Source organism: Solanum verrucosum, unplaced genomic scaffold, assembly GCF_900185275.1.
Source record: "Solanum verrucosum unplaced genomic scaffold, falcon-dt-bn FXZP01000205.1, whole genome shotgun sequence".
In the NCBI taxonomy this organism is placed as follows: Eukaryota; Viridiplantae; Streptophyta; class Magnoliopsida; order Solanales; family Solanaceae; genus Solanum; species Solanum verrucosum.
This window is the reverse complement of record NW_026019950.1, coordinates 246,781-259,814: the sequence shown is the minus strand read 5'-3', so window position 1 is coordinate 259,814 and position 13,034 is coordinate 246,781. Positions and strand designations below refer to the sequence as shown.

Below are 13,034 nucleotides of genomic sequence, written 5' to 3'. Positions count from 1 at the left end.
TTATATGACACTGTTTAATTTGGTACGATATTTTAAAAGAAAAGATTTTTTTTTTCAAATTTGTGGTATAAATTAATTTTTAGATATTTGTTTAACTATGAATCATTTTATTAGGATAAAAGGAGATTATTAAAATTAAATTATTTCTAATTATGATAATATAACATTTTTAAGGACAAATTAAAAAGGAAATAGTGTCATAAAAAATGAGACGGTCTCGGAGTAATAATAATCAAACAAGATTGATGATGCTGTAAAAAGAAGTTGATAGAGCTACATGGTCCGCGTTGAATCTTTTTCGTTGAAAAATTATACTGTATAAATAAAATATTTTTGTTGTTGTATTTATTGTATAAATTATGAATTCCCTTAAAATAGGATATATATTTAAGAAAATTTCAGTGTAGCGGCAAAGGTTGTCAACTTACTAAAATGCAAATAGGAATCATAAATGTGGTCAATATCATGAAAAAAAAAAATAAAGAGATAGAGACTCAAATTAAAGGAAAAGGTCTGAAATATATCCGAACTTTGATCGAAATTGCTGTAACAATAAATAGTAATGTGTCCATGTGGGCACATATATACGTTTAAAATACACTTTTAAATAGTGCAAGGGGTAAAAAGTCCTCCATAAAGTTTGGTATCATAACAACAATTTCGACTAAAGTTGAAATATTTTTCAGACCCTTTTCCCCAAATTAAATTGATATTTCCCCAAGGAAGCCACAGAAGGCTTGCACTAATCGAAATTTTGCCATAGAGGAATTGGATTGTATGTGAAGAATAAGGAATAGAAAAGGTAATAAAAGGCGTACATACCAATAGATCAATTGGTATGTATTCTTGAATTTGAAATGAAGCGAGTAATGCTTCTTAGTATGGACAAAAAAGGCCACTTAGATCAGAATTACATTTATATAAATGTTCAAACGTAAAATATAATTGAATATGGAAGAGATTTATTGACAATAATAACAAAAAGAAGATAGATATAATTTCAATATAATAAGGATCTATTAGTGCAAGTTAACTGAATAACGTAATTGATGAGTGGGAATGTGACTTATAGGTGCACCTCCGGTGAAAAGTAAAAAGGCTAGTCAACCCCCTCCCCACAAAAACTTACTTTACGCATGTTTGAATTTTTGATATGTCATACTTACATTTTTTGAATCATCTCCTTAGAATTCCCAACTTTAGTACTATTGCTTGTATGCAAGGGCGTATCTAAAGGGAGGAGTGTTAGTTTACGTGCATCATAATTCTCTTCCTAAACCATGTATATCAATGTTATAGTTATATAGGTGCACCTAAGTTCAAAGAGTCTTATGGTACAATAGTTATTGAGTACATCTCTACGATTGAAGTTTAAAGTTCAATTTCTAAAAGGTTAGAATCCGTAAAATTTAAATCTTAGATTCACTCTTATTTAAGTATTTTCTTTTTCTATATAAATGTTTGAGATAAGTCATGAGTCCTTTCCACATAAAACAAATGATGAATAGTGCAAGAGTTGAGCAACATCCAATTAAATAGCACTTTGGAGGGTTTGATAGTGATTTTGTAATATGAGGGGACATATGGGAAAAGATGGAAAAGCATTATGTGAAGATGGATTGGATTGATAAACAGCATGAGCTATTGGGGTACACAAGCATTATAGAAAAGCACATTGACTTCTCATAAAGGTGATGTAAACAGAGAGCAAAAAATATTAGCTCTAAATGGCACAACTTTAGCCATGCAATACAGATGTCAAAGGTGTCCACATGCATATATAGTTACACTTGCTTCTATGTTTTTTTCTTTCTTTGTTTCGAGATATCGTTGAATTCATGCAGACCTAGCGAAAAATAGGCTATTATAAGAAGACAAGATTTATATAGGGTTTACTATATTTTAGACATGTTGCGACACATACATTTACTCGAGTGCCTCTCTCTCTCTCTCTCTATATATATATATATATATATATATATATTAGGCGTCTTTTCGTCCTATTAGAGATTTATATATATGCCTATAGAAAATATTAAGAAATTTTAGTACTAACTCTTTTTATTATGTGTAATATCATAGAGCTGATTCCAACTTGATTGGAATTCATGAGACATAATTAATATATTAATTATTGTAGTTGTTGTTGGTAGTATTGAAGAATGTTTTATCGAATACTTGCTACCTCCCAACGACATAATTCTTGGATAACTCTGCTATCAACTATTTACGTAAATGGAAAGAATTATATAGTAGTATTTTTAAAAATCTTTGTTGAGATTTAAACTACGATTTTCACCCGCTCCATTGATAACTATATTAGGTATTGCACTATTATATTGTTGGCTCCTCTATATATGTTGATGTAACATGTTAGATATGTAGTAAATAGGGTATCATATTAGTGCAACTTTGACTTGTTGCTTGTGGCATATAGGTGTTGCAACTCATCATCATTATGTATACCCCTAATGGGTGTGCACCATCACCCCCACCCCCACCCCTACCCCTGCCCCTACCCTCTTCAATCCTCACAATAAAAAGCCCTTCACTTCTCAACTTGATCTATTCTACTAATTTGGCTTATAGTAGAAATTTTGAATAAGCACACAGCCATGAGACCTACTTCCAAAGCATTTATTCTGTTTATTTTATTTCTCATCTTTGTGTCATCAGGTAATTTGTACTTACATATAAGGTTATTTAGATTTTTCTTTTCTTTTTTGTTGCTAAAAATGACAATTATCACCTTTAATTTTCTACTTGCATATAGGTTAAAATGTGTATGATATTGATTAATCTTGTTTTTCCTTTTGCTTTATTTATTAGGTACTGTTGAAGGCAGCTTGGGCAATGGCTTAAACCACATTCACAAATTTCAAAAGGTATTAGAGGGTACTTGTACGATAAAAGTCATTTTTCAAGAAAAATATTTTATACGAAGAAAATTAGTCCTTTTTTTTATATGAACTATACTGAACTCTTAACTTCATATCACTTGCTTTAACCAACATTTAGAAATTATCATCAATTTTAAATACTCAACAAGTTTCATCAAGACAATCTTTCAATTTGCTAATATTTAAAACTTTTATTTCTCACAGCTTGTGTTTTTTCTTTTTCATTTTAATATATGTCAATATAACAAGAAAATTATACATTGCTTAGATTCATATCCTTCTTAAACCTTTGTCCTAGCCTTGGTGGATAGAATTACCTGGTACCTGTTGCTGGTGGGAAGTGGCCAGGCAGTGGTGAAGCTAGGATTTTTAATAAGGGGGTTCAAAATCTGAAAAGCTAAACACACGAGCTAATTGAAGGGGGTTCAACATCTACTATATATACATAAAAATAATTTTAACCATGTATAAATAGTAATATTTTTCGGCGAAGGGGGTTCGGATGAACCCCCTAACACAAGGCTGGCTCTGCCCTTGTGGCCAGGGGCGTATACAAGAGGGGATTACCGGGTTCACGTGAACCCATGGTACCCTCCCGAAATCATATATAATAGTGTTATATTTTTAAAAAAATATTTCAATAAAGATGTGTGACTCCACTCTTGAAGTATCATATAATATCGTACGATGATGATTGGGTGCACCTCTCTAGGTGAGGTTAGAAATTTGAATCTTCTATCTATCTTGCTTTGGTTTTCTTTCTAAGATTTTGTAACTGGTGTGGAAAGATAAAAGTTAATTTTTGACCAATAATTTTAAAATTTTAATGATTTTCTGTAAAAAGAACCTAATCAGTCAAATTTATATCTTAGATCTACCTTTTCGTAATAATGCACCCATCATCAATAAGTCCTGGATACGCCTCAGGTGACAGGTATCACGTGGAATTAGTCCATGTGCACGAAATTTGGCTCGGACACCACAATCATAAAAGAAAATCCTTCTTTAACCTTTATATCGTTAGAGTGCATATATATATATGTATATAAACAAAATCTTAGGTCAATCATTTACAACTCAAGTAATTAAATGTCATTTGACTAATTATAATTAAACTTTTGTTGCAAAATTTGATCAGAGGATGAGAGAAATACCAAGAAAGTTGATGGTGGTGGATGCAGTGTTAGATTATGACTATGCAGGACCTAATCCCAGGCATGATCCCACTAGAAAGAGAGGTGGCAATCACCCTTGAAGAAACTTTGCATACTGGGGTTTGAAAGAATCAGTAGTTTTGGTTCAAATTTTATATTTATATGTTAAGAAATCACGTAAAATATGTATAAATAATTTGTCAAAAACTCAGTAAGCTGCGTTTTCTAGAATCCAGAGCCCATAATTTCAATATCTTTATTCCTCCTATGAGTGTGTAGAGATTTTGTTTACAGTATTGTTGCCTCAGGGCATAATAAGAATTGCAAGTCTCTTGGTGAGATGTTGCTTGAGTTTTGGCTTGTGCCTCTCTGTTATGTAAGCTAGATAGTATTATATGTTAGCAATATTATGTTGTTTGAGTTTTGAAATAGTGAAATAAAGAAAGTTGATTAGAATTGTTTGTACATTTTTTACATTTTCGAAGGAGGAGTCTTGGTGCAACGGTAAAGTTGTTTCTGTATAACCTACTCATCATGGGTTTGTGTAATTGAAACCGCCAAAGGATTTATTGGTGGACCTTTTCATAGGTGTAGCGTAATTATTAGTAAAGTAATTGGTTAAATAATTGATATTTCACTTATAATTACAATTCTTTTGCCTAAATGGAACAAATCTAGCATACAAATTCTAGAGTTATTTCAATAGGTTCAGAAATCACATGTATTTTTTAAGTTGCATACATATTTACACAAGAAGAAAACTTTTTTTTACTATTGATAACTTTTAAAACCATAATATGATGATGTACAAGGTAAATACAAGTGATTCTCGAAAAAAAGTTAAATTACATGTAATTCAAACCAACCACTTTTGCCTCCATAGATGAATGGCTGGAGTTATGTAGCGTCAGGGGTTTAATTGGATCCTCTTTGTTAGGAAATTATGATGTATAAATAGGGTAAAAGTACAATATTTTTTTGTTATATTATATGTAAAGCATTAAAATGAGAATTATCATTATAAGGGTGTCATATTTTCTATACAAATATATATATTTGGTGGCCAAGATCATTTGAATTATATATTAAAGTTGTCATCACAGACCCTTAGTTAGTTCACTATTCATTCCACATTTCAACAGTTAGATTTGGAATTTTCCATATTTTTAGAATATACTATCTAAAATGCTACATAACTTAATTACCTTGACAAGCAAATGTACAAGGTATAATTGAAGCTTTATGTTCCTTTTCATACAAAAATACTATATACAATTAACTAATATTACTATCAAACTTCTAAGGGAAAATCATTGTTGATAGCCATATTCCAATTGACACAAAACTGATTGTCACTAAAGCTTGTCCCAGTTCTAACACAACATTCTGTTTCTTTACTGCTAAATTTCGCCAATCAGTCCTCCTGTCGATATATCGAAACAAATATAAAGTAAAAATATAATCTGATATATAGTGCTAAATTGTTAGGGGAAAAAGTATATAATAGAAAAATCTTGTGGATATGTAGACCACAATATAAGTACTAAAAGAATGTCAAACTTTGGACAAAAATGCAAGAAAAAAAGAAGCTCAGCCACTACAACTTAATGACCTTTTCTAATGGTGTGTAATCACATTATGTCTTCATCAAAAACTTTATTGTATTGACTTTCTTGTAGTTGATAATGATGATCAAAAGGAATTTCACAGCTAAATAAGTTTGACTATATATCAAGAGGTTCATCTGGTCTCTTTTCGTTGGGAAATTACACTATATATATAAAGGTCATAATTATTTTTCATGTATCTGATATAGATGTTGAATCCCTTTGGTTTTTTCGTGTTTTTACTTCTTTATACTTTGAACTCCGTTGGTGAAAATCCTAGTCCAGCTACCTTTACTCAGAGGGTACAAAGAACTATCTAGCCTTAAAAGAAACTATTATTTTCATTCTCAAGTCACCTACCAACACCTTAAGTTTCTGAAATTATCAGTAAAAGTACATTGGTTGCAAAAGGTCAAGTGCATACCCCAAATCAGCAATGACAATGCTGACATTATCTTGTGTCCGTCGATCCTGAAATGTAAGATCAAAGAGCTAAGTATATACACTTGTGTGTGCGTTTGGAGATTGTTAAGTACAGAATGCAGAAATTTTTCTTACCAAGGCTAACCGTGCAAGAGCTTCACAAGCTATCTGTTAGGGGGAAAAAAAAGAGACAAGTTATATATGGTACTACAACATTGCACCCGAACCAATTAGGCAGATGATATTTCTTACCTGAACATCACCATGCTCTCGAAGCTGGTTCCTAACGAAATCTACTATTTCATCACTGAAAAAGTAAGACGAAAAACTCTAATGAGATTATGATCTTTAAAAGATTCAATTGGATGTAGTGTCTAATAATCCTGTTTTTCCAGACCTTTTCATGTAATCCCATAATCCATCAGATGCTAATAGTACAAATTCGGTATCTGATCCAAGATTCACCTGTAAAACATCTGGAGATGCTATAACCAAGTCTCCCCTGAACTGAATCCTAGAAAAATAAACAGAAACAAAGCTTTTACTTGCAAGAAGTCATAATGATGCTGAGAATAGACAGCTTGTACTTCTCGGTGATTCATGAGCTAATGCAGCATTATCATCAGTATGATTTGCAGCTCAAGCAAGAAATGGAAATTACCGAGAAATGAACTTTTCAGACCATCTGCGTTCTTTAACCCCTTTCTCCAACATCCTAGCAAGCAATGATCAGAAAGAACGCATTATTTTATTTTTCCAGGGCAACCAAGAAATGCAATGCTTCCTATCAGTTTAACAGAAAATCATAATGAACGTACTCTTTCTTCTTCGTCTTAAATCTCATATCACCAAAAGCACGGGATACTGAAATATCATTACAAATTCTTCCATTGACAATCTGCAGACATAATATACATTTAGTGTCAACACGCACGCTGAATAATGTGCATCCTGAAAGCAACAGTACTGGACTCCTATCTTGCTCTTTCTCATAAACTCCTCCCGTTTCAATTTGTTTGCCTTACTTTCCTTTTTAGTACGTTTCTAAAAGAATGTTTCTTTCCTTTGCTGACAACTCATTAATTTCAACTTTCCACATGTTATGTTTAAGACCACGAGATTAATATTTTGGTAAATTCTACATATCTTTAGTTTAATACCACAAGATTCAAAAGTCTTCTTTATTTTCTCAAACTCCGATTATTTTGGAAAACCATTTACTTGTTAGTTTTTGACCAGTATTTCAAGAAAGAATGCTGAATACAAGTAGATGAATAAAACAATCGACTATTCTAGGGGATGCTGGGAGGGGTCTAAGTGTAGGAAACACACCCATCCACCTGCTTCATTTATTCTTCTGATTTCTTGGAGAGAAACCTTGTTGTTTCCATAGGGCCTGTGTGAATTGGTTAGTATCTCTGCTTTTCCAGATCGGGACAACACCTGCATTAACATTCAGGGATTCTGATGGTTAAGAAAACACCTATCCATCTCGAAGAACATATCAACAATAAGCATTTCATTGTCAGCAGGAAATGAATGCTCATTTACCACAGATGAATCTCCAACATGTGCGATGATCAGTGTATCATTCCCAACAAATAGAGCAGTAGCTGTCGCACCAGATTCATCTTCCTTCTCGCTACTCTCAAGCCTTTTCCAAAAAGAAACAGCATCTAAACCTCCATACAGAATACACTATGAAACTACATGGATTCTTTTTTTTTTTCATTTACATGCTGCAGTAGCTTACCGGTTCAAGAGTTTTCTATCCGCATTTTCAAAAGCTTCTTGTAGTGCCTTCCTGATTGCATTTAGGTCCTTTCTGTTCAATAGCAGCCCACCTTGTAATGCTGTAACACATTCTTTATACAGCTCTTCCCTATTAATAGTACATCCGTTATCCAACAATGCAGAACTTCCAAATTAAATCTTTCTTTAAGACGCACAGAAACTACATAAATCTCTTTATCTAGTAAAAGACACTCTAAAAAAAAGGTTACTTTGTAGGTTATGTTGAATCATATAATCCTTCATATAAAAGAATCACTTACTTAATCATATCTTTAACACACACCCCTCATGTGCGGGTCTGATTCTTTCTTTATCTGTCAGCTTCGATATCACACTGAATTGTGTGATCATCTCAATTAAAAAGGCCTAAAGCTCAAGACTTTTAGACGAGAGTACAGACACACAATTCAACAGCTCAACAACGAAAGGGCCAACTACATATGCGACAATTATTGATTTTTTTGACATACCTAAGGAACTTGACAGAGGAGAAGCCAGCATGGCCATCAAAAACAGCAGCATAAGTGAAGCCATCAAGATCATCCGATTGAACGATGACAGCATCATCTTCCATCTCTTCACGCAGACCTTGGACCATAGTTGAACCCCATCTGATGCCAGAAACACTGGTAAAAGGAGCTGGCGCGTCGATTGCAATTGCAGAGCAGCATCTTCCTCTGCCCTCTCCACCTCCACCTCCACCTCCTCCAAGAGGCTTCTGTATTATGCTCTTTTTGGCAGTAACTTTGTAACTGCAAATTTTGTTTAAAAGAACCTTTTGCAAGTGGGGACTAGATAAGGCCATTGATGAAATATGGGGGAGTCTTGGTTCTCACCAGACTGAAGTTAGTGTAAGATCGTCCCCCAGTAAGCAGAAATTTGCTTGGTTAAGGTTAACCAAGGATAAGAAGACTTGGAGGGCAGAATCCATAACTGATTTTTAACCAATTATTGACCACTTGTTGATTGCCAGTTGGGTACTTTTGTTGAGTATGGGCCAGAGAATTTGGGCTGTAAACCTTCTTAAGAAAAGCCCGTGGAACTTTCAGAAGCTATATGCATCAAGTAGTGTCCCTCTATGATTGAGTAATTGTGCCACGACATTATTTAAAGGTTAAGTGATTAAAAAAGTGGCACTTTTGTTTAAGTATACAAAATATGCTTGACACAATGATCAACTAATAATCTGTCTTAAAAAAGGAAATTAGCTAGTATGGAAATGAAAATGTATCTGAAAACAGAATGAAAAATGTTTGTAAAATACTGTACTACTTTTTTGCCATGAATAATTAACCACTAATTAAATACAGAAACAGACCCTCTTCTACCTTTAAAAAGAGAGTTTTTTACCTCTCATCTTTTGGCATTAAATCCCTCAGGTGAAAGTGTATATACTAGAGAAGTGCTATATGAATACAGAAAGTATAGCTAACTAATGATCTACAGTAGTTCGTCTTTCAAATATCCAGGGCCTGGCTTGAAGGGGTCAGAGTCCATGTATGCTTCTGCACGATAAACTCCAGCATCATTCATACGATTACTAAGCACGTGAAGGATAGCTTTCTTTGCACCATATTCATCTCGGTTGTTCTCAACATACTGTTTGGCCTCTGCTGCAATCTCATTGACAAAATCAAACCGGTTGTCCTCGTTCAGTAATAATCTATGAATGTCCATTGTCAATAGTTTACCCCCATCCCTTATCTTCCTCACTTGCTCCTCAAGGAATGGAATCCTTTCCATTTTGGCATCTAATGTCTCATCTTGTTTCGTCTGAAACCAAAATTAGAACAAGTAAATATACTGTCAAGCCAAACAAGCAGGCTATAAGTATAATGGATAACAAATTTTCAGAATGATTCAAAACAAACATTAACGATAAAGACTAGATTCTTTTCTCGCCCTTCCACCATCATATTTGAAAGAGAAATAAGAAAGGCTAGATGTTTTTAAATCCTAATCTATGAAGGTACAAAGTTTTACAAATGACAAGTCAACCACTGTGGAATTATTTCCACAGAATAATCAGTATACCCCTCTCCGTAAGTATGCAATCTAATCACAATCGTGTTAACCATTATCAAGGAGTAGTACTGTTGTGTTTATCTTATGGGGGCTTGGAAGAAGTTAATGTTTTGCCTAGAGAATACCAGCTAAGAAAAGCTACATAACACACTTGCACATAAAAGCTTAGAGATGTTGGAACTAAAGATTCCATCCTCAATCCTTACAAAGATTGAAGTCCACCAACCAAGAGTACACATAGAGATAAAGCCCTGAGTAAGGGGTCCATCACTAGTCACTGACTGGAAAAACGCATAACAAATTCCATGCTCATGTAGTACTTTGAATTGCTGAGAGTTCATCTATTACTTAAAGAAAATTCAAAAGTTATAACATACGGGTTATCTCGAGTTCCATAATTTTGATTATACTGAATACTGATTATTTTGAAGTCAAAACAGTCAAAGTAATTATTTAACTTAATATATATAGTAAGCTAGCTGTTAGCTTTTAGAGTTAGTTTCATGGATTAGTAATAACTCAGTGTTATCACTACAAAGTTTAGATACACAGGTATGTTACTCAGGTTTTCAAACATAAGAAAATATCTATTTCTCCATAACTTTCTTTGAGCTAACCCCTTTTTTCATCAACTCAAATCCTCTATTCTAGAACTATAAAGATGTTTGATTAGGCAATAAACCCAACTGTTCACCATCAAAGCATGCCTTCAAGGTTAAATACACTCTATTCCTAGTCAGACCATAGAAGATCACCAAATGTTAGTGGATACTCTAGAGATGATTCACTATATGAAGTGAGAAAAACCAAGAGATGAAGGCTAATTTGCGGAGGAAAGAAAATATAAAAAATCCCCAAAGTTGTGCAATAAAGCTTGATGGATAAAAGGAAAATTTTAGCAAAGGCTGAAACAACTACAAGTTTGTCTCAAGAACCTAATCTTGACAAATATGGGTAAAAAAGTTTGGGGACGTTTGGTTTATAATGCAAGAATCCTTTATGAAGTGATCAATAATGAAATAATTGTTATGCAGTGATTATTAGTAATGAAAAGATTGTCACAAATGAGTTACTTAGTCTAAAAGGGCAGTTTATCTTTAAATAGTTTAATCTCTACATTGCTACTACATGTGCTATTATTTCTATCAAGCATAAAATAATATTAAATTCATGCATAACTTAATTCAGGTATTATTTAGTACTGCCAACCAAATGTTGCATTTTATTTATGCGGCGATAATTTTTTCCGTATAGGGCTGACCATACACTATATTATCCGATGGACCGATGCAAGAATTATGCTGAGATCAATTGTTCCTATACCATCAGCCAAAGGACCCCTTAAAAATATCATTATTCCATGAACAACCAGGAAATAACAAATAAAACTGGAATGACATAAAGAAGATTAGCATGCCTATGGGCATGGATGACATGCACAAATCAAGAAATAACAAATAAAATCTTAAACTATGGGGAATATGCTAGCTTTCACTCTTTACTAAGGGGCTTCATATGAAAACCTAATAGCAGGTAAAATCGTGAGACAGAACCATCTACCAAGGAATGACTTGTACTTTTAATTCAGATTACTGCTCAAAAATGATATACAGATGGTAAAACATTTTGTCTTTGCAGCAACAACAAAACCAGAATATCGGAGTATGGACATGATCAACTGTAAAAAGAACCCAGTCAGAACTTAGCCGCATACATACAAAGAAATCCCTATTAAATCAGAAACCTTACCATGACATCTAGAGCCACAGATACTTGGGATATAGTGTTCAGCCTAAATCATTTGGACATACAACTAAGTCAGGATAACAGTACACTCTCCAAACTTGGTATTATCTACTTGCAGGGTCCAAACAAGATCAACACGTAAATGCAATACAGTGAAATCATCATTTCCCCTGCCTTCAATTTCTAGTGGGTCAGGTTTTGCATTAGCATCCGGAGAGAAGTGATGTACTAACAGAAAGCTTGAACCCCTGATGTGGGAGATCTGTTAGGTTTCAATATCTATCACTTTGCCTACAGTGGTTTGTAGTTAATGAATACATAAAGCCCAAGCAAAAAGGAAAGATGGCATCAAATGTGGATATCATCCCTCTTCTAAAGACGATACAGTCAAGCTCAAGTAACAATTCTAAGAATTCAAAAACTAATTAACCAAGAAACTTATCGTGCAAATCAAGGCACCCAAAATGACCAAAAAAATATATAAATAAGTCCAACCTTTAAAACAAAACAGCAAGCAAAAATGAAGAAAAGTATTATCAGCCTACAATAATAGATCAAGCATAGTCTAATATGTCTACCACAAATATGGTTTTCACTAGCGTTCTACTAAATACGCTAACTGTGTAAAACGTATTTATGCAATGTAATCACTTAAAAGCTAACTACAAGCAATTGTTTATGCCTATGACTCTATAGTAAGCATGACTTGATGTAAGTAACCTGCCAAAATCAGTGAACTGACTACAAAAATCGACTGTGCATATAGCTTAAATCCTTTCAACTATAGCCTATACAAGGCAAGCACAGTACTTACGAAACGATCCTACTCTTATATCTAATTCCGGTAATTTCAATGGTGCACAGCGGAAAATAACATTAAAAACAAACAGAATGAAACGAGCAGGAAAACACAAGAATTAAAATTCCTCAGCTCACCAATTTTCTTCGCCTCCATATTCGCCTTTCTCCACGGCCTTCATTTTTAGAATTCGACGCACTCTGTACACCAAACTAAAACAAAAGTTACAAACACTTGTGCAAAAAAAAAAAATTACAACTGAAAATAGACTAGCGACGGCAACGAAGAACTATCACCTGCGCACGAATGGAGAAGTTCACGCGTTTAGTATTTTCAACTGCTGCAATTCTCTGCATTGGAGACAAATTATCATTCTCCGGATTCACAAATTAAGAACGGAGACTCATACTGGAAATCGGCGAAGATTCCGGCGAATATAAAACAGAGTAAAAATAGAAAGAGGAGCTTACGGGGAAAGTTTGTAGTGTTGAAAAGCTACTGAAAGTCAGGGTTGATGCTGCCATTGTTTTTCGCCTTTCGATTGAGCTCTTCTCCCTCTGATGAAAGGGGATAACGCAAATGATAT

At 33.8% G+C, this 13,034-nt stretch overlaps 3 protein-coding genes across 5 annotated transcripts; 1 reads left to right on the top strand and 2 right to left on the bottom strand.

Moving 5' to 3' along the window:
- The first annotated feature begins 2,588 nt into the window (after window positions 1-2,588).
- Window positions 2,589-4,498, top strand: LOC125813782 (uncharacterized). Its single transcript, XM_049493254.1, has 3 exons — window positions 2,589-2,676; window positions 2,830-2,885; window positions 4,039-4,498. Exons 1-3 carry the CDS (start codon window positions 2,616-2,618, stop codon window positions 4,153-4,155), a joined length of 234 nt encoding a protein of 77 aa, XP_049349211.1. The 5' UTR covers window positions 2,589-2,615; the 3' UTR covers window positions 4,156-4,498.
- Window positions 4,499-5,201: 703 nt separating this feature from the next.
- LOC125813741 (protein phosphatase 2C 57) lies at window positions 5,202-8,795 on the bottom strand. 2 transcript variants are annotated; one of them, XM_049493203.1, is made up of 11 exons: window positions 8,349-8,794; window positions 7,838-7,966; window positions 7,636-7,738; window positions 7,417-7,527; window positions 6,903-6,982; window positions 6,746-6,799; window positions 6,482-6,598; window positions 6,337-6,391; window positions 6,220-6,252; window positions 6,086-6,132; window positions 5,202-5,477 (listed from the first exon to the last, which is right to left on the bottom strand). In XM_049493203.1, exons 1-11 carry the CDS (start codon window positions 8,681-8,683, stop codon window positions 5,354-5,356), a joined length of 1,188 nt encoding a protein of 395 aa, XP_049349160.1. In that variant the 5' UTR covers window positions 8,684-8,794; the 3' UTR covers window positions 5,202-5,353. The 2 variants fall into 2 exon arrangements, with proteins under 2 accessions (XP_049349160.1, XP_049349161.1); XM_049493204.1 differs by lacking the exon at window positions 6,220-6,252 and having other exon boundaries at window positions 8,349-8,795.
- A 422-nt stretch (window positions 8,796-9,217) lies between these two features.
- On the bottom strand, window positions 9,218-13,034 carry LOC125813767 (protein PLASTID TRANSCRIPTIONALLY ACTIVE 7). 2 transcript variants are annotated; one of them, XM_049493236.1, is made up of 4 exons: window positions 12,919-13,034; window positions 12,745-12,798; window positions 12,586-12,660; window positions 9,218-9,651 (listed from the first exon to the last, which is right to left on the bottom strand). In XM_049493236.1, the coding sequence occupies exons 1-4, from the start codon at window positions 12,970-12,972 to the stop codon at window positions 9,319-9,321; spliced, it is 516 nt and encodes a 171-aa protein (XP_049349193.1). In that variant the 5' UTR covers window positions 12,973-13,034; the 3' UTR covers window positions 9,218-9,318. The 2 variants fall into 2 exon arrangements, with proteins under 2 accessions (XP_049349193.1, XP_049349194.1); XM_049493237.1 differs by having other exon boundaries at window positions 12,586-12,648.

What these genes read in the sequence shown, in the direction of transcription:
- LOC125813782 (XM_049493254.1), top strand. Translation starts at nt 2,616, where the DNA reads ATGAGACCTACTTCCAAAGCATTTATTCTGTTTATTTTATTTCTCATC. An exon ending in TCTCATCTTTGTGTCATCAG is followed by an intron (nt 2,677 to 2,829) that starts GTAATTTGTACT and finishes TTTATTTATTAG; the next exon opens with GTACTGTTGAAGGCAGCTTG. An exon ending in ACATTCACAAATTTCAAAAG is followed by an intron (nt 2,886 to 4,038) that starts GTATTAGAGGGT and finishes AAATTTGATCAG; the next exon opens with AGGATGAGAGAAATACCAAG.
- LOC125813767 (XM_049493236.1), bottom strand. Translation starts at nt 12,972, where the DNA reads ATGGCAGCATCAACCCTGACTTTCAGTAGCTTTTCAACACTACAAACT. An exon ending in CAACACTACAAACTTTCCCC is followed by an intron (nt 12,799 to 12,918) that starts GTAAGCTCCTCT and finishes TCTCCAATGCAG; the next exon opens with AGAATTGCAGCAGTTGAAAA. An exon ending in ACTTCTCCATTCGTGCGCAG is followed by an intron (nt 12,661 to 12,744) that starts GTGATAGTTCTT and finishes CTTTTGTTTTAG; the next exon opens with TTTGGTGTACAGAGTGCGTC.
- LOC125813741 (XM_049493203.1), bottom strand. Translation starts at nt 8,683, where the DNA reads ATGGCCTTATCTAGTCCCCACTTGCAAAAGGTTCTTTTAAACAAAATT. An exon ending in TAAATGAAGCAGGTGGATGG is followed by an intron (nt 6,983 to 7,416) that starts GTGTGTTTCCTA and finishes TTATGTCTGCAG; the next exon opens with ATTGTCAATGGAAGAATTTG. An exon ending in TTATGGGATTACATGAAAAG is followed by an intron (nt 6,392 to 6,481) that starts GTCTGGAAAAAC and finishes TTACTTTTTCAG; the next exon opens with TGATGAAATAGTAGATTTCG.